We start from the raw sequence: 24,258 nt of genomic DNA on the forward strand, positions 1-24,258 counted from the left end.
GGCCATTTGTCTTGAAAACCGAAAAAGTACAACTAAACAGATGAAGCATAAAGGGAAGAAGCTGGAGCCAATGTATGTGACCGAACCGTAAGAAATCGCCTAAAGGAAATGGGATTTCAATACAGGAAAGCTAAAAGAAAACCATCATTGACACCTAAACATAAAAGAACAAGACTGCAGTGGGCTAAGGAGAGGCAATCATGGACTGTGGATGACTGGATGAAAGTTATCTTCAGTGATGAGTCAAGAATCTGCATTGGACAAGGTGATGATGCTGGAACTTTTGTTTGGTGCCGTTCCAGTGAGATTTATGAAGAGGCCTGCCTGAAGAAAACAACCAAATTTCCACAGTCCTTGATGATATGGGGCTGCATGTCAGGCAAAGGCACTGGGGAGATGACTGTGGTTAATTCTTCTATCAATGCACAAGTTTACATTGACATTTTGGACAGTTTTCTCATCCCTTCAATTGAACAGATGTTTGGAGATAATGAAATAATTTTCCAAGATGCATCGTGCCATAGGGCAAAAACAGTGAAGGCATTCCTTGGAGAAAGACACATTCAGTCGATGTCGTGGCCTGCAAATAGTCCAGATCTCAACCCAATTGAAAACCTGTGGTGGAAATTGAAAAAAATGGTCCACAAGAAGGCTCTGACCTGCAAAGCTGATCTGGCAACTGCTATCAAAGAGAGTTGGCACCAAATTGATGCAGAATACTGTTTGTCACTCATCAAGTCCATGCCTCAGAGACTGAAAGCCGTTATAAAAGCCAAAGGTGGTGCAACTAAATACTAGTGATGTATTTTGAATCATCTTTTGTTTATCTGTTTTTCATGATTCCATACTTTTTTCCTCAGAATTGAGTGATTCCATATTTTTTTTCCTGTGGTTGGTCAATAAAAGTAACATTCACTGACTTCCACAATGTTTTTTCTTCATTTCTTTGAGTGTTCCTGAAAGCCAACAAGTTGCACTTTGGAATGACCTTATTATTGTATGTTGTATGTTTTTGATCAGAGTTTGTTTTACAGAATGAAATGTCTGAAGGAGTGCTCATCCAAGACTGGTGATTCCATACTTTTTGCCAGGGGTTGTACTCACCTCTGAACAGCCAAAGAGCTTGACTTTAGCACTGTTAGCGGCTAATGCTAATGCTGCTGAAGAACTAAACTGAAAAGTTCTCTGTAAAGTTACTTCAGTGGAGTGGCTTAACAGCTCCTTACAACCTGACTGGTAGAATTCATACATAAAGAGCACTGGATTATAAGGCCAACTGACGATTTTTGGGAAAATAAAGGATTAAGGATTTTAAGTGTGCCTTGTAGTGCAAAAAATTCAGCACAATTTTTTTTCTTTTCAGGGACTTTAAATTATCTTTCCAAAACATATTTTAAATCACTGATAAAATACGAAAAAAAGCCTTCTGAATAGTTGGTTGGGTAACTAGCTTGCTCTTTTTGTTGAATGGTAGGATTATACTCAGAAATAGATGCCATATTAAGCATTAGGATATATAAATTTCCATTCATACTGTATATCAACCAGTGACCCATTTCCTCAAATGTAACATCTCTAGTAAATAACAAATACACTGAGTGAATGAGGAAACACTCATAATCCACCATGGCAGTGCAAGTTCTCTGAGGAAAAATGCTGAGCGCTGTATTTTTGAATGTAGGGAACAGTGATAAGGGCACAGTTTAAGATTCAGCTACAGGCTAAAGATTCTCCAAAAAAAAGTGCTATTAGTATGCAAATAGCTTTTGATGACACTGTATCTATGTCTGTTCTGTTCTCTGATAAAAAAAAAAAGATAGCTTTCCGCTTTAGGTTTGTTGGTTAAAAGAAAAACATGACAATTAAACCATAACAAACACTTGTTTGTTAACTTAAATGTGCAGTAATAACAAGGCAGCAGATTTAGGCTGGAGTTTAAGTTCTCTACATAGTGTTCAGCACCTGACCAAGGATGATCGTACAAAGGCTTCTGTGCTTGTGTTACAGGATGACCACAGTTGTTCATACAGAGGCTTCTATGATCTGCATGTCACAGATTACCGGGGTCATCATACAGCCTTTTGAGTATGTGTGCATGTTACAGATTGCCAGGGTGCATCATACAGGGGCCTTTAGTGTGTGTTTGCATTACAGGATGACCACAGTTGTTCATACAGAGGCTTCTATGATCTGCATGTTACAGATTACTGTGGTCATCATACAAAGTTTTTTGAGTATGTGTGCATGTTCCAGATTACCAGGGGGCATCAAACAGAGTCTTGAGTATGTGTTCATGCCACAGATTACTTGTGTGTGCGTGTTACAAGATGATAAAGGCTGGTTGCAAAGGCCCCCTTCTTGGTTTGGAATGCAACAACATAACAGGCTGACCCAATCTGTTCAAATACAAAGCATGAGCATCCTGGGTTCTGCTACATGATGACCAAGACGGTGCTTACAAATGCTCTTCTTAAGGATGGTACAGATTGGAAGCAGAGTTCAGGCAGAACAGTGCTATTACCTTTTGGGTGTGTATTCATGCCACAGATTACTAGGGTCATCCTACAGAGTCTTTTGAGTGTGTAGGTGCATGTTACAGATTACCAGGGTTATCATACAGAGGCTTTTAGTGCGTGTTTGCATTACAGGAGGACCACAGTTGTTCATACAAAGGCTTCTCTGATGTGGAACAGGATGACCAAGGTTGATTAAACAGAGTCTTTTGAGTGTGCATTTGCATGTCACAGATTACCAGGCTCATTATACAGAGTCTTTTGAGTGTATGTGCATGTTACAGATTACCAGGGTCATCATACAGAGGATTTTAGTGTGTGTTTGCATTACAGGATGACCGCCGTTGCTCATTCAGAGGCTTCTATGATGTGTAACAAGATGACCAAGGTTGATCAAAGCTCTAAAGGGTCTAGTGAATGTGTTACAGGATGGCCAGGGCTTTTCATTGAGAGGCTGATGTACTATGTGTTACAGGTTGACAAGGGTTGTTCATACAGAGACATTTCTGGTGTGTAACAGGATGGCCAGGGCTGGTTATACAGAAGCTTGTGTGTGCGTGTGTTACAATATAATTAAGGCTGGTTGCGAAGGCCCCCTCCTTGGTTTGGAATGCAACAACATTACAAAATGACCCGGTCTGTTCAAATCCAAAGCAAGAGCATCCTGGGTTCTGCTACATGATGACCAAGACTGTGCGTGCAAATGCTCCCCTCAAAGATGGTACAGCATGGAAGCCGGATTCAGGCAGAGCAGTGTATTACAGCATGATGACAAATGTTGATACTCTTTTCTGTTGAGGCTCCTGTAATGCACATAGTTACAAGATGGCCAGAGCATCCCGAGGCTCTTTAGTGCTTGTAACAGAACAGCCGGGGCTGCTTGTGTAAAGACTTCAGTGGTGTGTATTATGGTATGATGAAGGCTGTTCATACTGTAACAAGCTCCAGTGTGTTACAGGATGATGGAGGCTGTAGGAATGGAGGCTTCACTAGAGGATGGTACAGGATGAGCAGGCTGTCCAATCAGAGGCTCCTCTATGATGCTGATCAGGGCTGTTCAAAAGTGCTGGTAGTGATCATGGGCCTCCTTCTGGTTTTAATCTTCAACGAGCCGTAACGAGGCTGTGTAAACACACACATAAACACATAAACACACATTACTATAGAATTACACTTTGATTACTGAAAACAGGAAACTTTTGCATTAAAATTCACAAAGTGCCTGAAAGTAGGGCTGCACAATTTATGGTTTAAGCATTGTCAGTATAGAAAAAAACACTAGAGTTTGAAATTTAAAAGCATTTGAATTTGTAGCACTGAATTTGATAGATAGATACTTTATTGATCCCCGAGGGGAAATTTTGGGCATCCAGCAGTGGGTATACATTTGCATTGAATTATTGCATGTGATTTTTTTGCCTCTGAATTAAACACTTGCTTTTTTAAATATATACTTTTTTAAATATAAGTTTTTTTTTATGTAAAAAAAAATCAGTTACAGTTCAGCAAAGCAGCAGAGCCCTACAGCCCCCTCCACTTTCGGGGAGATGAGGTAAAAACATGATTTTTTTTTTTTATTCCAGAACTGGGTATATACACATCACCAGTATGGTAATATAATATTGCTTAAATGCTGCACTGCCTGATTAAAACCCTCACAACAGTCAACCATCAGATGTCCATTGCTATCTTGGCTACACAGCTGCACCGTGCTCGTTACACACACACAAGGACATGCAGCAGTGCACAATCCTAATGTTTACATCAACAAAAAACAGAATACAGAACAAAATAACATTGTTGTTCTCGTAAATAAGCTGCTCGCACACCTTCACAGCATAAACATGAAGGTCAGTTTCCTCTGCTGAGAATCGCAGAAGGGTTGCGCTGTCAAAATAGCAATGCACCAAGTCAGCGCAGCGCAAAGGTGTACTTTTCCTGTCTGTACAATAGCAAAGACTCACATTACAGTTTGTGGGAAGCTTTGTGTTATGAGTGCTTTTCACATGAAGCACAACCAACCACAGCAGAGCTTACGTATCTTACACACCTCTTTGCGCACAGCTTTGGAACGGGTGATCTTCACGCTCTGTGTTCTGCGCAGACCTTTAGGCAGAGATGATTCATCCTCTAAAAATGCTCCATCTACTTCCTCTTCATGCCCGTCCTCTTCCTGATATGGGTAATACTCTATAGGAACAGAAATACAGAAGAGTGGATTAAAGCCTTTCTGACAATAACAAATACTGTCAATAACCCATTCACAAATACACGAAATCGGGGCAGATCACATATTTTTCAAAGGATGAAAATCAGATGAAAATGATTCAGATGACTCATTCATCAAAAATGTAACGTTACGTTGTTACATGAGTTTACTATAGACTCTGCTAAAAAAAAAAAAAATGCAATATATGCAGCTACACTAGTGTTTATTTCCTCCATAAAACTCTTATTTAAACTCAGTAACTCAGCAACTGAGTAACTTGTTAAAATCAAAACTATTCTGTTATTATAATTTATATTATATTATAATACGGCAATAAAAGTCTAGTCTAAATCTATTCTGCCAGGCCTAAACCACACTACACCAATATTACTCCCTTGCAAATATACAGAGAAATACCAGCATGAAAAAAATTATCAAGATTTTAAATATGATTAATCACAGAATTGCTGTTGTGTGACATTTTTTATTTTGTTTATTTAAGAAAAAAATTATGTAAATAGAAATGATCCATATGGCTATTTTGTACTATACTATATACTACTATACTATAACTTTTTTGTGATAAAAATTGGATGTTTTGATACCGTTGTATTCAATAATAATTAAAAATGAATATAAAAAGCCTTATAAGAGACTACTTGGATATGTTCTTTCTTTTTTTAACTACATGGACAAAATATTGGATTGGGACTCTGTATTGGCAGATATTCAAAATCAAATGACTCGGTGCAAAAATGTGATCGGGAACAAAATACTAAATATGTGATCTGTGTGGATCTCTGCGACTACTCTGGCCATTATAAAGTTCTTAAATACATATTTTCGGCACAATTAGTTAAATCAAGTGTAATGCATTTTAATAAATCTTTGTAATTGGTTCATCTGCTTAAATCATGTACGAGACTGATGATATATTACTGTTCAGCCTACAGTGGTTTAGCACTGCCCACTCACAATGAAGTTATAAGAAGTGTTACAGCCCAGACTTAGTGAGTCATGAATTGTTTTAAGAAGATCGCTAAAAATAAACTCATGGCAAAGTCCACACAGTAACATATTACAACTAATGAGAGTAAGGGTTGGGTGATACTACTAAAAATCTTAATATGCTTAAGGGAACTGGCGATAATATGATATGATATCATGCAATTAAAGCAGTTCTAGGTGCAATACAATAAACATGGTAAGTTATATATTGTATGAAACAGTTTAAAATATATCAATATTTACAAAAAAATGTTGCTGTGATAGTGGTCCTACCTGAGCCCTCAATACTGGGATCTGTGCTCTGATTGGCCCGCTGGAGAGATCTAGCGAAAGCTGATTGGTCAGAAGGGATCTGTGAAATGTCAGGAATACTGAAGCTCCTCAGACGCTCGCTAATGGCTCCCTGTCCCTGTGGAAACAGACAGATAGTGAGAGAACTTTAACTGAACCATTCACTGACAGATTTCACTTATTCTAGAACAATTCTTTAAAATAAAAAATAGCTAAACTCTGTAAAGCTAATTTAGTTCAGATCAAGACAGGACTAAGTGCTCATCATGAACAGTCATTCTAAAATAATTAGTGCAAATGCATATTGTCAGTGTCGGCTCAAAACCATGTATCTTTTTGAGTATGTCTAAGACAAGGTATTCTTTATATTTGTGTAAAAGAACATTAGTGTTTGAAAGCACTTTTCAGGCCATTTTCGGCAAATATTCTAGAGGTCATAACAAATGTCCAATTAGTGTTGCACAATACCAAAGCTACGACTTTCGATACGATACCTGCCTAAATATCTCAATACTGATACTAAAACAATACCATGGCAAAAATCTAAAATATCAGCAATTAATGGACTAATAGAAGGTTGAACATTGGAATAACATTTGTTTTTTATTTATAATAAAATAATAAAAAAAATATATATATATTAATGTCATGGCGGGGCAGAACTCGCCATGTAAATCAAAATATACTTTATTTACGAAAGTATAAGGCAGAGGGATGGTCAAACAAAAGGTCGATACCAGAAAACAGCAGTAGCAAAGATATATCATACCAGAAACGGGTACAACGGGAAACAGTCCACAGGTCATACACAGGCAGGGCAGTTTTAGAGGGCAGACAAAAATCAAGGTTGGAAAAATACAAAGCCGAATCAAAAACGAGAGCTCAAAAATACAGGAAAGAAAATGCGGTGTCGAGGATAAACCGTCAATACTCAGCAAAGGACAGGTAGAACTGAGCCCCTTAAATAGTGCCTAACACAGTTGATTAGAATTCCGGTGATTTGCTTCCTGGAGGTGTTGTGTGCTCTGTCATGTGATCGGGATTGGGTGTGACGGTCAGTGTGTGGTGCATCCTGGGCAATGTAGTCCAGAGACTGGAGATCACAGGCAGAGCTGAGGTTGGGAGATATAGGAGCGCCTGGCGTGACAATTATTTAGATCATATTTATTCTTCATTTCAAGATAATTATTTATCTTGAAATTAAGAAAATAATTTAAGAACATAATAAGTTTATGGAATGTCTTTGTTATCTTTGTCAATGAGCTGTGAGCTGTTGGAAAGGAGAGTCCAAAAAAACAAAAATTAAGGCATTTAAAAGCTGAGAGACATTAAAAGGTTTTAAATCCACTTATATTTTGTAAATTATCATGTGATCTGTGTGTTGTTTGGACACTTTGAGGAACTAAACGATGGGTTCACTGAGTGAATCTGTTCACAAGTACAAATTTGAATCAATGATTAAAAATCAATGATTCAAACTCAGAGACAACCCAGAGTTCTCCACAGACACTGGATTATATTTCAGTGCTAAAAACTGAGAAATAAAGCAGTAAACCAGTCACAAAAAGTTACTGTGAAAGAAACTTTGAAGGAGAGATTATTATTGAGTGTTTTCCACAATGAATTAATCAGGGATCCTCACTGAAGAGGGTCAATGCTGCAGTTTTTACAAACAGTAGAATTTCTTTCTAGCTCTTTCTAGACATATATATCGTTTATTTTGATGTGTTGAGGCATTCTTGAGTTATTAAGTTATTAAGAAAATGACGATGCGATTTTTGTAACAAACACAGCGCCTGGTGCTGATTGGGTTAAAGTACCGGTACTAAATAAATTAAACATTGTACCGTTTTTAATGCCGCTTTTCTAGTATCGCTATATTGTGCAACACTATGTCCAACAGAAACAAACAGCTTCAAAATTACCAATAAAACCTTCTACTGAAATATACAGTTTTAGAGACACAAGGTTTTTGTTTCGGCAGTGACAATATAAAGCAGAGGTGAATAAATGAGACGTTACCTGCAGCTCCACCACCACCTTTAGCCAGGTACAGAGACCGTTACATGTGGTTAGTCTAGCGCATAGAGAGAAGAGAAAGAAGAAGGAAAGATAGAAAAAAAGGAGAAGCAACTGTAAAAATAAAATCAAGAACAGAAATACAGCAGGAAGTGCTTTCAGCAGCAAAGGGCAAAGGGAAATTAGAGCAAAATATAGAAGCTGGTTGAATCCCTGACCAATTTAATGTTAGCACTGATTGGTATCCATTTTGTTCTAATACCGACATACAATCTTCAGATATTACTGAGGTATACAGCATTACTGGGGAAGTATAGTATTATAAACAGAAGGGAGATCTGAGAGTGTAAACTGCGCAAGTAGTGCTGCTAATTCATCATATTATGGCATCTGATGCTTGCACATTTATGTGTTGTGTCTGTTACCATGTGTTTATGTATGTGTGTGTGTGTGTGTGTTCGTGTGTGTGTGTGTATTACCTTAACAGCAGCAGTGACAGCAGCAGTAGCAGCGATAGTGAGGCCTTGCCTGCCGAAGTTCACCATCGTCTCATAACTTCTTTCTTTGGCCTGGACGATGTAATCATCTATCTCCTGTAAAAAAAAACACACCAAGTACTTCAGTTCTTGTGCGGAGGCTTAATTTCTTGTAAGGAACCTTAATTCCTGCAGAAGGTTCTAGATTCCTGATCATTGTCTGTCTTCCAGACCTCAACCGGTACACCGCTGGACCTGTTAACTGACATTTCTTAAGTACATAATAAACTGAGGCAATGGCACTGTACTGAAAACACCATACTATGTGCTGAACCCTGTTTGGGTGGCTGCTGATGCTGCTGCTGCTGCTTATGGTATTTGGAACAGAGTAGTGGCATAGCTTTTTAGCAACCCTTCCAGATTTCTCTTGCATTGGTTCCAACATGTTCTATACAGATTCCCCTAAACTGGACTTAAACCACAGTGCAATTTTAGGGTTTTCCAACTGTTTTTAATTAAATTTACACTTCCCCACGCCTACAATACCTTTAATGAACTAGCTAATGAACGCTACTGAATTTTACATCCGCGCATAAATAATGCTTAATGGTTCCGCTTAGTTCTGTCTGTCGTTTTATAAGATAGCTTACAAAAAGAATCTGAAATTGCGAAAAAAAAATGCACAATTAAAATGTTCAATACTGATATGATACTTAAAATTAGATACTGATACCCAAAAATAGTTTGAATTTGATAACAAATGATCCTTTGAATTTGATACTAATACCCAAACAATCCTTTAAATGCAATACCTATGCCCAAACGATACTTTGAATTTGATACTGATGCGATACTTTTCCATTCGATACTGATACAATGTTTTTTATTTGATACTGATACTCCAACGAGACTTTGAATTGAATGCTGATACGATACTTTGAATTCGATACTGATACCCAAACGATACTTTGAATTCGATACTGATCCCAAACAATACCTTTAATTGATACTAATATGCTGTTTTTAATTTGATACTGATATCCAAACGATACTCTGAATTCAAAACTGAGTTAAAACTTTGCATTCGATACTGATACCCAAACAATACTTTGAATTGATACGATATGATATTTTGAATTCAATACGGATACACAAACGATGCTCTGAATTGATACAGTATGATATTTTGAATTCAATACTACTACCAAAACGATACTTTGAATTGGATACTGATACAATACTTTGAATTCCATACTGATACCCAAACGATACTTTGAATTTAATACCGATTCGATACTTTGAATTTGATACCGATCCGATATTTTGAATTTGATAACGATACCCAAACGATACTTATTCAAAACCTTTTTCTAAACTGTAACCAAGCAATGAAAAACGCAATAATAATGTATAAAGTATTTATTTAACAGCTGACATGAATAATCTCATTTTCATTAGCCTATTATTGAATGCATTTCATTTTAAGAGTTATATTTTTAAGAAATATCAGCATTAGATTGGCAAAATGTAATTATATTTATATCAGTATTGAAAATAGGCCTACTGATTTTAATATCAGACTGTTTTTGATGAACAGTGCGGGAGATTGAGGGTGGTGCACACAATCACCATCATCTTTTCTTGTATTATGCAACATGTTTTTGTTTATAATGTGTATATTAATGGAAAATAAATAAATAAATAAATACAAATAAAAAAGAAGATCAGTTCATGTACTTTAACACAGTAAAAAAATGAACAGGGATGCCCCTAAACTTTTGCAGGCCACTATATTCGAACATTCTGGGTTGAAGCAGCAGCTCATGAGTGCAATGGTCCAGTCTGCGTACCTGTTCTCGGGAGGCCAGCAGGGGGTGCAGGAACTTTCTGTATATCAGACTGGCTCCTCGGGTGTACGGTGACAGCAGCCAGATAACAAAAGCCACTTTCAGCTCGTAGTACAACGGGAACCTGCAGACACAGAGAAAACTGTTATAGCCGAGGGAAGAAGCGCTGAACAGCGGCTGCAGCTCCTGGGGGCTTGCTGAGCGCATCACGTGGAGCAGAACTGGTTTGGTCACAAAGGCTTATAACATCATATGAGCTGGAACGAGTGTAGACCAGTTTATATGATACTGATGAATTGCTAATTTCCCTAAGTGCTCCTCAATGAAATGCCTGTTTATGAGGAATATAAATCTCAATGTTCCAACAACTGATGAGGATTTGATCCATCAGGCAGCGATTATTTTCTACATTCATTTAAAACACCCACAGATTACACAAATGTGAAGTAGCTACTTATTCGCCTCCGTTCCCTGCAGTGCTCAGCATGGAAAGCATTTGTTCCAGTAGCATTTCCATACAAACATGGTTAGACATGGTTACGGTATATACAGTAGCAGTCAAAAGTTGTAGATTAATATTAAAGACATATATTAAAAACAATTAAGGAACACATAAGAAATGATGTAGAAAATAGTTAAAAAAAGTGTTTATCCACAATAATCCACTGATCTAAACCTGATCAACTGAGATGGTGATTTGGGATGAGCTGGAGCTTCACAGTGTGAAGGAAAAGGAGAAAATACTGTTCAGCACCTCCTTCCGAAACTCCTTCAAGATGCTGAGATCTCCCTCATCTTCAAGATCTCCCTCATAAAAAGACACTAAGATTAAAATACAAAGAGTGTGCAGATCTGTCCTCAAAGCTAAATGTTGGGGCTTGTAATTGTGCTGCTTAGAAGAATCTAAAGTATAAAACATATTCTGGTTTGTTTAAAACTTTTTGTGTTCCTATATAGCTTTAATACAGACTTCAATATTCAATTTACAATGTAGGAAATCATTAAAAAGACAGAAAACACACTGAATGAAAGTCCAAACTGTATACTGTATATACATAACTACAATTATACATGAAAAATAGAACTAATTTGTATTGATGAACATCACTTAATGCATCTTGAACATATATATATACACTTGGCAGATGGCAGAAAGTAGCATTAATATATGTGGTATGCACCATTTAAAAATTTGTGAAATACACCCGCAACAAATAAGTATTTTATTAGTGTATTGTAAAAGCAATTTCAGGTCAACTATAGAAATTTAGCATGTGTATTCGCATCCATAAATTTTTAAAACACAGGGAAGGAGTGTGTGATAAGGACACCTCTCATTTTCAGGCTGTTAAGTTGTCTTTACAGTATTTCACCATGAATTGACATTATGGTCCCTTATCTTACACCCTGGGCAAGGTGTGTTGCAATGCTCATTACTATTTTACACCCTGTCAACAGTCTATTTTTACAATTTCCTCCTGCGTTGTTTAAATAGCAATGAAGTTTAGAAATATATATCTATGCTGATGGGCGTGGTGGTCTGGAAATACAGTGTGTTCAGGAAAATTCTGGCGTAAAAATATAATATAACAATCTGCCAAAGCCAGAGCGCACCTGAATCTTAAAGGGAATGAAAAGTGACACACTGTTCTTAATTGACAGCTCATATATAGATCACTAAAATAGCTAAAGAGACTTTGTTAGCCTGTTAGCCATGCTGAGACAAATTCAGAGGCATTTTTGTGTTTTATGTCCTGCTCCTAAATAGACTTACTGTAGTGATAAGTGTGTGTGCTCTAGTGTAGGAGGTGTACTGTATCTCACCATGCCAAGGAAAGGTCTGTGATGGTCTCTACTACAGTATAAAGAGCAAACACGATCCAATACATCATCCATCGCACCTGTAAACACACAGCACACACACACACACACACACACATACACACACAGGGAGACACAGGGAAAAAAGGAAATGAGAAAAGGAAGAAGGGTAAAGCCATGGCACGGAACAGATAGAGTTGCTGAACTCCTCTGTCTCAGTTTACTGGGCCGTGGTCGGCTTTCGGCCTTCACGGGTCCACTGGAAAAAAATTACTTCCTCTCCACTCAACACTTGAATGCTGATTTAGCACAACCACCACACACTACAGACTAAACCTATAAACATAATAAGTGTTAAAGAATAAAATAAACTTTAACTTAAAGTACATAGTATCTTTCACAATAAAACCACAAAAAATACTTTTTTTCATGATATTGCGATATTCTTGAAAGCATGCTATTTACTGTATTTTTCGCAGTATAAGACGCACTTAAAATCCTTTAATTTTCCAAAAAATCATCCGGTGTGCCTTATGTATGAATTTTACCAGTCAGGTTGTAAGGAGCAGTAAAGCCACTAGTACAGAGTTATAAGTTATAAAGGAGTATTAACATTACCCGTTAACCACACTATCTCCTTCTCCATTCAGAAGAGAGTATTATTGACCTTTAGCCTGCTGCTAACCCCAGCTAGCACTACTTAAGCTGTACCAGCTGCTAACCACGCTACGCGCTAGCTCTTTACCTGCTCAGAGGTAAGTAACTATATCCCATTGTAGTCTGCGTCTTTACCATGTTAAAACAAGCTACATGGGACGAACTGCTTGCTAGAATCGGTGCATCCCTAATTAAGAAATTGGTAGGGTCCAAATAATTAACTGAAAAAATATTACACTTTACTACTCATGTTAGTATTTACTTAAACACTCTGATTGGTTGGTCAGTTCAGTGATGTTCTGTCTTTCTCTTTGACATCCAAACGAAAGTGCAGGCTGAAGCCTGTTATAATGAATGCAGTGTGGTGTAAACAGGCACTGGTGCTCAGGGTACTCACGTATTCTTTTACATTCTTGGTCCTGACCGCTTTGTAGGAGTAGTACGCTGGATAGAGTGTCCCGAACACAAGGCTGGAACACCAACACACACAAACACACACATAGACACACACTCAGATGAATAGCATGTACTGTACAAGTCTTGTCTTTTAATATACCATACACTTTAAACAAACAAAAAAACAATCTATAGTTTACTTTTTACCCAGAGAAGGTACAACCAAAGCATCCAAAGTGCTCTGTGAGGGGTCACAATTTTAAACTGAAACCCTATAAATGTCTCTATAATGTTATTTAGGGTATTATGTCCAATGACATTTGTTATGTCTCATGAAAGCTAAATAACGTTGCATTAACTTGTGGGATTATGCGTATGGGGCATCCTGCATTAAATAAGGATTTGAATGATTTCTGCCAGAATCACTTCTCTGAATGCACAGACATTTCTAGCCAGATGACATCGGGCACAAGCATCACGCTGCACTGTGGTTAATAATAATATCTATGTACCCTGTTTGGTTTTGCACTAGTGTTTTTTTATGTTTTTGTTTGTTTCAAGTAACAAAAAATCTTATTTTTTTTAACTATAAGGCGCACTTAAAATCCTTTAATTTTCCTTTTTCAGCATGGCAGCCTGGTGCTAACCCCAGCTAGCACTGCTGGAGCAGCATTAGCCACTAACGTGGGACGAACCACTAGCTAATGTCGGAACACTTAGGGTTTCTCAGTGTAGGGAAGTCAAGCGGCATTAACTACCACAGCTCTTTTAACTTGAAACTATATATTTTTTAAAGAATTACAGTTTTGTTTACTTAACTTAGATTAGCTTTACAGGTCTCACCACCCAGCAGCAAGACCAGCTGTATTAGAAGGAAAACATGCCCCCCTGTTCCTTACTAGTGTCTCATAATGCAGTTTATAATTCGGTGAGCCTTGTGTATGAAAATAGACCAGAAAATATACGTTTATTGATAGTGCGCCTTATAATCCTGTGCACCTTATAGTGAAAAAAATATGGTATGTAGTTTCTATTAATATATTTCATAAGCAATTATTATCCTTTAAAAAGCATAGACATTTTTGTGATAAAAGTGTATGTTTTGATACTGTTTCAAAAATGAATTTAAAAAACAACTTGGATGTGTTTTTTTTACAGCACTGGCAAAGTATTGGGTCAGGACTCAATATCAGCTGATATTCAAAATCAAATGACTTGAAATCAGGGGTAAAAAATGTGATCTGGACATCCCTAACAAAAATAATCGATAGGTTAATCAATTATCGAAATAATAGTTAGTTGCTGCCCTGGTTAAAAGCCTGCACAACCTCATAAATGGAATATCCCATCCACCTCAGGCCTTGCTTGAACTCACATAATTACCTTAGCTGTGGTGTTCAACCTAAAATACAAGAGAACACCTCACAACATACACAGGTAATACTTTATGTTAATTTGCCTACTAATGTCCCATGATTTTTGTCATATCAGTATATAAAGCTAAACACACTCTCTGACCACTGATTTTGTTTGTTCCATTAGTTTTCCACCAAATTCAGATATTTTTAATTCACAGCCAGTACTCAGCACTCCCAGTCACACAGAGCCCATCAGTACCCTTACTATAGGTCATGTGTTTATCAGTGTTTATCAGTGTTTTTGGAAGAAGAGGAGATTTTTAGGGTGGGGACACTATTATGCAATCAGTGGAAATATTCCAGCAGCACACACACACACACACTTACACACACACAGAATACCATAGACGGTATCAGGCAGCGCTGTCGTTCCCATAGTTACATGAAAATTTACTGCGGTAGAAGCAGTAAGGCTCTCGGCAAAGGCCGCGCCGCTCCCATAAACTCCCAACAAGTGCCGCAAGCTTTTTAGCACCTCTTGGAAAGCTGTTTTTAATCCCTCCTTATGGCTCCAGTTATGAGAGATACTGTATGTAAAGCTCAGTTTAACAGGCTGAGTTAAGCTAATGTGCTCGCCAGCATGTCCCTGTTTCACTTTCAAAACATGTTGTTAATTTGTTTTAAAGTGATGAAGTGAGATGAACTCAAACAGCTGGAAAAGATTTGCTTCTTTTAATTCTGCAGTGGAGCTACACACAACACTAGGACTGGGCGATATAGCCCTAAAATAATATCACAATATTTCAGGGTATTGTTGGTAATGTGGGGCAGTAAGCCAACCAAAGCCATAGCAGTAAAGCACCATTAAAGCTGGATGCCTGTTGGAGCCACAGGTGAAGGAGATTCACAGTAAGTTCACAATAAGGTAATTCTATCTTTTACTCAGTGTTCCTAGAGCTGCTAGAGTAGTTAAACAAGCTGTTCTCATTCTTAATAAATTTATATATCACTCATGTTTAGCAAACAGGTTAACATTAGCATTTTCCTTCCCAACTTTTCACTTCCAGCTTAAATTCCATCCTATATGTACCGGGGTTGAACAATGAAAATGAAACACCTGATTTTAGACCACAATAATTTATTGTCCCGACAGACATTTTAGGTGGAAACAGGAGAGTTGAGATGCGCATTGAATTCTGCCATGATTTTATGTTTTTTGGATACAATCCAGGTTAGCAGCTGAACATCCCTTTCAGACAGTTTCCTCTTGAGTCCACAGTTAATCCTGTTGGATGTGGTTGGTCCTTCTTGGTGGTATGCTGCCATTACCCTGGATGCCGTGGCTCTTGATACATCGTAAATACTTCCTGCTTTGGTCACAGATGCGCCAGCAAGACGTGCACCAACAATTTGTCCTCTTTTGAACTCTGGTGTGTCAGCCATAGTGTTGTGTGCATTGCAATATTTTGAGCAAAACTGTGCTCTTACCCTGCTAATTGAACCTTCACACTCTGTTCTTACTGGTCCAATGTGCAATCAATGAAGATTGGCCACCAGGCTATTAGGGGTGCAGGAAAAATCTATTCAAACTTGAATCGCGTTTCTAACATTGAACGATTCAGAATCGATTTTCATTTTCAAAAAAGCTACTGTCGCGCGGAGCTCAGCTACTGTCCGCGGAGCTTTTTAACTGTACCGCAGAGGTCAGCTAATTTCGCGCGGAGCTCATACTGTCTCACGGAGCTCACCTACTGTCCTGCGGAGCTCTTTAACTGTACCGCGGAGCTCTTTAACTGTCCTGCGGAGCTCAGTTACTGTCCTGTGGAGGTCAGGTACTGTCCTGCGGAGCTCAGTTACTGTCCTGCGGAGCTCTTTAACTGTCCTGCGGAGCTCAGTTACTGTCCTGTGGAGGTCAGGTACTGTCCTGCGGAGCTCAGTTACTGTCCTGCGGAACTCTTTAACTTGCCTTGTGGAGCTCTTCAACTGTTAAAGAGCTCCGCAGGACAGTAGCTGAGTTCCGCAGGACAGTAGATGAACTCTGCTAGACAGTTAAAAAGCTCTGCGTGACAGTAGCTGAGCTCAGTTACATTCATCCATCAATTATGCATGTTAACTTAGCGTACTTACGTATGACGTTAACGATATTGAATATCTTCATAAGTTGCTTAATTTGACTTGATTCTTTGGCTTATCTGTGAGTAACATCTCGACTAAGAATAGTGCTTTAAACCAACCTGCTGATTCAAAACTAATTCAGAGACTAACAAGAGACTTCTCTGTACCCTGAAAATAATAAAAAACAGAACTTAATGTCTCCCAGCTGTAAGTGCGAGGCAGACGATGCTCAGTTAAAAGTAGCTGCTGGACAAGAACGAAACAAAAGCTTCTAAGAGGTTAAACAGTACAGGCACAATGCAGGCAGTCATGCATTAGTCATTATACTCCGAGAGCGAGAGAGCGAGAGAGAGAAAGAATCTGTCCGTGATCACTGTGTTTCCATGGCTGACTGAAGGTTAAGGGTCTGGTTACACTTTTACTCCACTGAATGCAGATGGAAAACATTAACGCCACAAATGAAATACATTTAATTATATGAACTATACTCAAACCACAAGTACAACTTTGTCCTCCACAAGTAGGGCAGCTTCAAGATGAGACTTGGTTCTCTGTGTAATTTAAGTCTCAGTTAGCCAGAACATGAGCTGTACTGTGGTTCATACACTCACTTTTCTTGTGACTAAACTAAGCTGATTTAAGCTGAGCCTAGCTACAGTAGTATGAAAACTTTTTGAGCAATCTTAATAATTTTTATGGTTTTCCTTTATAAATCATTGGTTGTTCAGATCAGCAATTCCAGTTGAATATATTAAATATATGATCAACCATCAGATCAGCTCCAAAGACCTACAACAATCTTAGTGCAGATATTGTGTCACTGTGCATCGTTCAACTACTCAGCACCTTTTACACAAGGAGAGGCTGTATGGGAGAGTAATGCAGAAGAAGCCTTTTCTGTGCACACGCCACAAACAGAGTCACTTCAGGTATGCTAAAGCACATTTAGACAAGCTAGTATTATTTTGGAATAAGGTGCTTTGGACAAAATTTTGTTATTTGGAGGGCGGTGTGAATGGTGGGAAAAGAACACAGCATTCTAAGACAAACACTTGCTACCCACAGTAAAATTTAGAGGTGGTTCCATCATGCTGTGAGGCTGTGTGACGAGTGCAGGTACTGGGAATCTTGTTAAAGTTGAGGGTCGTATGGATTTCAATGCTCAAGAATTAGTGAGAAAATTGAAGTTGCACCAGGGCTAGGTATTTCAACAAGACAACGACCCTAAACTGCTCAAAATCTACTAAAGCATTCATGCAGAGGAACAAGAACAACATTCTAGAATGATCATCTCGGTCTACAGATCTAAATATTATTAAAAATCTGTGGTGTGATTTAAAGCAGGCTGTTCCTGATCAGACACCATCAAACCTGACTGAACTGGAGATGTTTTGTATGGTCCAAAATACCTTCAACCAGAAGCCAGACTCTCTCATTGGAAGCTATAGGAAGCGTTTAGAGGCTGTTATTTCCGCAAAAAGAGGATCTACTAAATATTGATGTCATTTTTCTGTTGGGGTGCCCAAATTTATGCACCTGCCTAATTTTGCTCAAAGAATTATTGCACACTTTCTGTAAATCATATAAGCTTAATTTTTAATTCTCAAATATCACTGTGTTCGTCTGCTATATGATATATTTAATTGAAATTCCTGATCCAAAAAAAAAAAGATTTATAAAGAAAAAAAAAAATCATGAAATTATAAAGGGTGCCCAATCTTTTTCATAACACTGTAGCAATGCTAGAATGGAAAACATTGTTTTATTCACTCTTAAACTAAAGTACTCAGGTATTAGATTTTACTGTAAAACGATGTGTCAGTAATGCAGCAGTTAGCAGAAACTACTGCTATACTTATAATAATAATAATAATAATAATAATAATAATAATAATAATAATACAATATAAGTTTATCTTAGAAATTTAACTACTGGTTTAACACTGACTGTATAAACATGAACAGCGTGGTTAATGTTGTCAATTTTGCAACCAGAGTCTCTTAAACTCTCTTCCTTTAGTTTACAGAGCAGAAGCAGAGCAGATTCTTTTATTGGACATCCAGTTTATCCAGTATTTGTAACATTTCTGCAGTAAAAATGCAGCTTGTTTATTTCATTACCAAACTATTTACATTTTAACCAAATTAATGTACCACAGCTCATCTCTGTTTGCTAGAGACGGACTGATCCATGTTTTGGAGCCGTCTTTCAGCTCGATTAGCTGATTGGTGATACTGATCTTGGACAGGGACAAATGCCACATTAATGACCTCTAAGCAACTGACAAACTGTATATAAACGGAAGTACTTTACTCACCAACATAAACAGATTCAGGAGTGATATATGTGTAAATAGTTTTACACTTATAGACAACAATACCACAGAAACGGGAATCCCAACACCGGCCACCTCACTGCCTGTTTTCCAGAGTCAACCTACTGCTTAAACTAGCCTACATTGACTGTTAAAATATATAATGTAAGTTATTATTTAAAGAGATAGTCTATGATCAGAATGAGCTTAAAGTGGAAACAACAGAAAAGTGTTCTGCAGATGTTATTTTTGGGGTTAGTGGTGTTTGTTAGCTCTGCTTACCTCAGCACCCTGAAGGAGTTGCTGAAGGTGTTAAACAACAGGTGCTTTTTTAGGGGACTGTGGAGGACAAATATTTTTTTTTATTGTTTGCTACAGAATTCTATATGTCTCTTAATAGTTTTAATGTCTTTAATACTAATCTAAAATCAATGTAGAAAATAAATTAAATAAAGGATGAAAGAAAAACATTCCATAAAAAGGTGTGCCCAGACTCTTGACTTGTACTGTGTAAAAGTTTGATACATTCAGTAGAAGCACAAAAAAAACGTTTGTCTATTTCAGAAACAGTAACTTACAGGGTGTCAGATTTCGTTTAGAGTAATAAAGTGTAACAAAATAAAAAAACGTATAAAATCTAATAACAAAAATCTATCACAAAAATAAACCACAGAATATTTAGTGCATGTAAACTGCAAACAAACAATTAAAAGCAAACAAAGTAAATAGCAAACAAAATACTAAACAGACTGCTTTCAAGAATATTGCTATATCACAATATGGAGTTTTTTATCATGTCAGATTTGTTGTCGATGTTATTGTGTATGATATGATATGGCACAGTCAGACTCTCCATTATACCACAATTAGTTCCGGCCTTGCAATGTGATTGGCTGAGAGGTGTTCTATGAGTGCTGTTATCAGCCGGTAATGCACTGTAACCAAAGCTCTCCATGTATTACTCTGCCACATACAGATAATCTAGCACCGATGCAGCGCTTACAAGCCAAACAGTGCAGCTACAAACAGAGCAGCAGTGGAACTATTTTAACTCGTGGAGTGTTTATAACCAAACAAATTGTATTTTCTTATTCTCTTTAACTCAAAATCTTTTAATAAACAGCAAGATTGGATCTGTGGTATAATAGCAATAATACACTCGAGGTTCGTGCTATAACGTGTAATATTGTCACTGCTGAGCTGCTGTCATAGGCATGAGGCCGCACTCCCTCTCGTGTATTATTGCTTAAATACACCACAGGTACCCTAACATAACACACTCAGCAATTTATAATACCAATCCATAACCATATCTACCAATTACTGTTTCACCTTCACTTTGTTGTTGCACTGTTGCTGCATAAAATCATAGTCATTCATCAAGCTCAATCAAAAACCTCCAGGCTCCTCAGTCAACTATTTATTATTTTTTAAACCCAGAATTTAGCATTCAGTAAGAATAACATCACATTAAAAACATTAGGGAAAAAACACTGTTGTGTATTACATCAACTCTGACAAGCCTCCTGACTGTTAGGTGGCCTTTCTTATCTCAGATCCGTTAGTAAACCAATGATTCCTGATTCCATAATTAGCCTGGATGAAGTACACAGCATCCTGCAGGACCCTCAAGACCACTGGACGACACACCTACCATTATACACACACGTACAGGAAGAGCTGAGGTTCCTCCCTGGGAGGCCGGCCAAGCTACACACACACTCGACTAGTCAGGAAATGCTGACAGCCCTGTTTTTAGAGGTCATTGTACTTTGACACACGTGTGAATTGTCCTGTAATCTGGTTTACAGTGGCAACACGTTGATGCCTACCTGAGATATGGTCAGCAAAAGTGAAAATGACAACTGCTGCTTTATGGGGACATGAGGCATCAGCGATGCCTCAGGTGAAAGCAGTGAAGCTGTCAATCTAAGCATGTTCTATGTTCTATTTGTGAGGCAGAAGTGACTCAAATCAGATTTTTTTATTAATATGATTAAGATTTTTCAGAGATGCTTTAACACATCAAATACAATCTTTCAAAGATTTAAATCACTTATGTTCATTCAGACTGTCAACCGAAAACCCTACAATCATATGTTAACGTATCTGCGCTAATCACAATGTGACCATCAACGACCTTATTAAATCCAGAGTGACGGAAGTATACGGATCCAAGAAGAGAACTAAAGGTCAGGTGCTGATGGCACAAATAACCCCAAGAGCGCAGCAACGACTCATCCAAGAGGTCAAAAACAACATCAAAAAAACTGCAGGCCTCACTTGCCTCAGTTAAGTTCAGACTTCATTCATGACTCCACCATAAGAAAGAGACTGGGCAAAAATGTAGTGCACGGCAGAGTGCCAAGAAAAAAACCACTGCTGAGCAAAAAGAACATTAACATATCGATGGTTTTCAAGACTTCTGGGAAAATACTTTGTGGACTGACAAAACAAAAGTTGAACTTTTTGGAAGTTGTGTTACCTTTCACATTTAGCATAAAAGCAACACCATATTTCATAAAAAGAAAATCATACCTACAGTAAAACATGGTGGTGGTAGTGTGATGGTCTGGGGCTATTTTGCCCTACAATTTGGAGAAATTACAAAATTCTGCAAAGGAAAGGGGACCAAAATTCCTCCACAGTGCTATGGAAGACTCAACGCAAGTTACTGCAAGTGCTTCATTGCAGTTGTCACTGCTAGGGGTGAAACAACCAGTTTTTAGCTTTAGGGGTCAAACACTTTCTCACACAGGGTCAGGAAGGTTTTGTTTTTTTCTCCCTTATATTAAAATTATATTATATTAATATTTAAAATTGTGTTTACTTGTGCTGTCTTTGATTAATATTTAAATTAGTTTGATGATCAAAAACATTTAAGAATGATTGACAATTAAAAAGAAAAAAAAGAAATCATGACGGGGCAAACACTGTTCACACCACTGTATATGTATCTAGGTCAAAGTATGTATCCAATTTGTGGGTATTCGACATGAATGTGAACAGTCAGATCAGAATTCAGTCCTCTGTTTTGCCTGTATGCATGCACTTTGTACTGCTGTCATCAACCAGCACCGGCAGGGCAGCAAAGTGATGAACAATAGTTGTTGCTTTTCCTGCTCGATGTGAAGCTCCAGCTCATCCCAAATCATTATCTCAGTTGATCAGGTTTAGATCAGGGGATTGTGGAGGATAAACACTTTTTTTATATACTGTTTAATAGGTAATTCCATATCTGTCACTTAACTGTTTTAACGTCTTTAATATTAATCTACAATGTAAAAAAAATAATTAAATAAAAAATATAGAAAAAACATTGAATGAGAAGGTGTTTCCTTTAGACTGGTACTGTACATGACAGATACTACCAGACTCACGTGCACATTCAATGCAGGTCTCCACACGCATATCTTACAGGTCAGTGCAGAGACATGGTACACAACACTAGTTACTGTTCCATGACTTTTAGCATGTCAGTGTATTCTTTAAGATAAACATAGTGGAGGGATAACACTATTACCACTATATTATATTTTATATGAAAACAGTTGACGTGTATCGTATTTTTCGCACTATAAGGCACACCTAAAATCCTTTAATTTTCCCAAAAATCAACACTGCGCCTCATAATCAAATGTGCCTTATGTATGAATCTTATCAGTCAGGTTGTAAGGAGCAGTAAAGCCGCTCCGCTGAAGTACAGCGTTATACAGGAGATTCAGTTAAGTTCTCCAGCAGTATTAGCCACCCACCAACCACACTAATCACCACGTACAGTCTTTATAATATAGGAAATACAAAAAGTGCATTAGTTGTTTCTTAAGCGTTGCTAATTAAGGAAAAACGGAACTGAAGTTGACTTCTTTTCTCATATTTTCCATTCCACCTTAAACAGAGCAGCAGCTACGTTCTGGTAGTAGTATTCGTGCAGAGGCGATAGACTGTAAACGCTGCATTTAAGGTGGACTGGAAAATTCGAACAAGTACCAAACTCCAGCTTTGTCTGCTGCCATATAGCACCGCTACTGCCAACTAGACAAAGCTGAAACCCAAACAAAACTTGGAAAAAATGAATAAAAGAGGTTACAATAAACACCTGCACCAGTGTTCAGTTCTGTACTTACACAACAACCCGAGACACGATCCACGAAACCATCTTTCTCCTCTCCTGTTCCTCCGTCCAGTTACTTCAGCAGCTCCTCTTCACAGCCACAAATAACCTTAGCCGTCCTGCTAGAGGCTAAAATACACCTTTCTGCTGCTCATCCAGCGGGTTAAACACATTTAAACGGCACTGTCACAGAAACAGAGCAAGATTTATAACAGATATGCGCCTAAATTACCGCCCTGCCCGCTCTAACATGTTGCTCCTCTCTCATCTTTTCCATTCTCGCTTTCAGACCACAGGAAAAGTTGTCCCTGAGTGACAGATGAGCTGGCCAATGACTACAGAGCTTTCCGTAATTCCCGCCTTCAGAGCGCACTGATTGGACAACTCACCATATTGTTTGCCTGGGTTCTCCTTAATAATAATAAGCCTGTTATAATTGTGTTATTATTGGAACAATAAGCACTGTACACTTTATTAAAAACACATACCGGTACCTGACGCTTTTAATAAATGGCCACAGTATTGGAAACTTTTTTTGGAAATTTATTTCCACACACTGACCACTTTTTTTTTACACATTGGCCTCTTTTTCTAAATTTTCTAGATGCACCAACCGTGAACTCTTAAAACACCCTTTTCTGTGCATCCACAAATAGGCCACTTTATTGGAAACACCTACCTTGTGCTTCCACTCAGTGGCCACTTTACAATAAACACATACCCTTCGCTTCCAAACATAGTCCACTTTATTAGAAACACCTATCTTTTGCTTCCAAACATAGGTCACTTTATTAGAAACACTAATCATGTACTTCCAAACATACGCCACATTACTGGAAACACCTATCTTGTGCTCCCAAACATAGGCCATTTTATTAGAAACACCTATCTTGTGCTTTCAAGTATAGGTCACTTTATTAAAAACTCCTATCATGTGATTCCAAACATAGGGCACTTTATTAAAAAAAATTAGACCACTTCAGTTTCTAAATCAGTTTCTCTGATTTTGCTATTTATAGACACATGTTGTAACATTGTTGCTTTTTCTGTAAACTACAGACAACATTTTTTCCATATTTTCCAAATAAAAATATTGTCATTCACAGCATTTATTTGCAG

General features: G+C 37.8%; 2 protein-coding genes across 3 annotated transcripts in view; one reads left to right on the top strand and one right to left on the bottom strand.

Annotated features, from left to right (window-relative positions):
* slc22a15 (solute carrier family 22 member 15) overlaps positions 1-24,258 on the top strand; it is a 239,121-nt gene that overhangs the window by 93,643 nt on the left and 121,220 nt on the right. The window lies entirely within an intron of this gene.
* reep3a (receptor accessory protein 3a) lies at positions 1,056-23,435 on the bottom strand. Of its 2 annotated transcripts, XM_007244602.4 has the most exons (8): positions 23,153-23,435; positions 13,239-13,311; positions 12,188-12,264; positions 10,367-10,487; positions 8,520-8,633; positions 6,004-6,139; positions 4,564-4,703; positions 1,056-3,635 (listed from the first exon to the last, which is right to left on the bottom strand). In XM_007244602.4, the coding sequence occupies exons 1-8, from the start codon at positions 23,182-23,184 to the stop codon at positions 3,561-3,563; spliced, it is 768 nt and encodes a 255-aa protein (XP_007244664.2). In that variant the 5' UTR covers positions 23,185-23,435; the 3' UTR covers positions 1,056-3,560. The 2 variants fall into 2 exon arrangements, with proteins under 2 accessions (XP_007244664.2, XP_049319833.1); XM_049463876.1 differs by lacking the exons at positions 1,056-3,635; positions 4,564-4,703 and adding an exon at positions 8,044-8,098 and having other exon boundaries at positions 6,008-6,139.

Source organism: Astyanax mexicanus, chromosome 14 (assembly GCF_023375975.1).
Source record: "Astyanax mexicanus isolate ESR-SI-001 chromosome 14, AstMex3_surface, whole genome shotgun sequence".
Lineage (NCBI taxonomy): Eukaryota > Metazoa > Chordata > Actinopteri > Characiformes > Acestrorhamphidae > Astyanax > Astyanax mexicanus.

Coding starts and splice junctions, on each gene's coding strand:
- reep3a (XM_007244602.4), bottom strand. CDS start 23,184: ATGGTTTCGTGGATCGTGTCTCGGGTTGTTGT. Junction 10,488..12,187: donor ACAGACCTTTCCTTGGCATG/GTGAGATACAGT, acceptor CTGTGTCTGCAG/GTTCCCGTTGTACTACGAGC. Junction 4,704..6,003: donor TCCCAGTATTGAGGGCTCAG/GTAGGACCACTA, acceptor CTGTTCCTATAG/AGTATTACCCATATCAGGAA.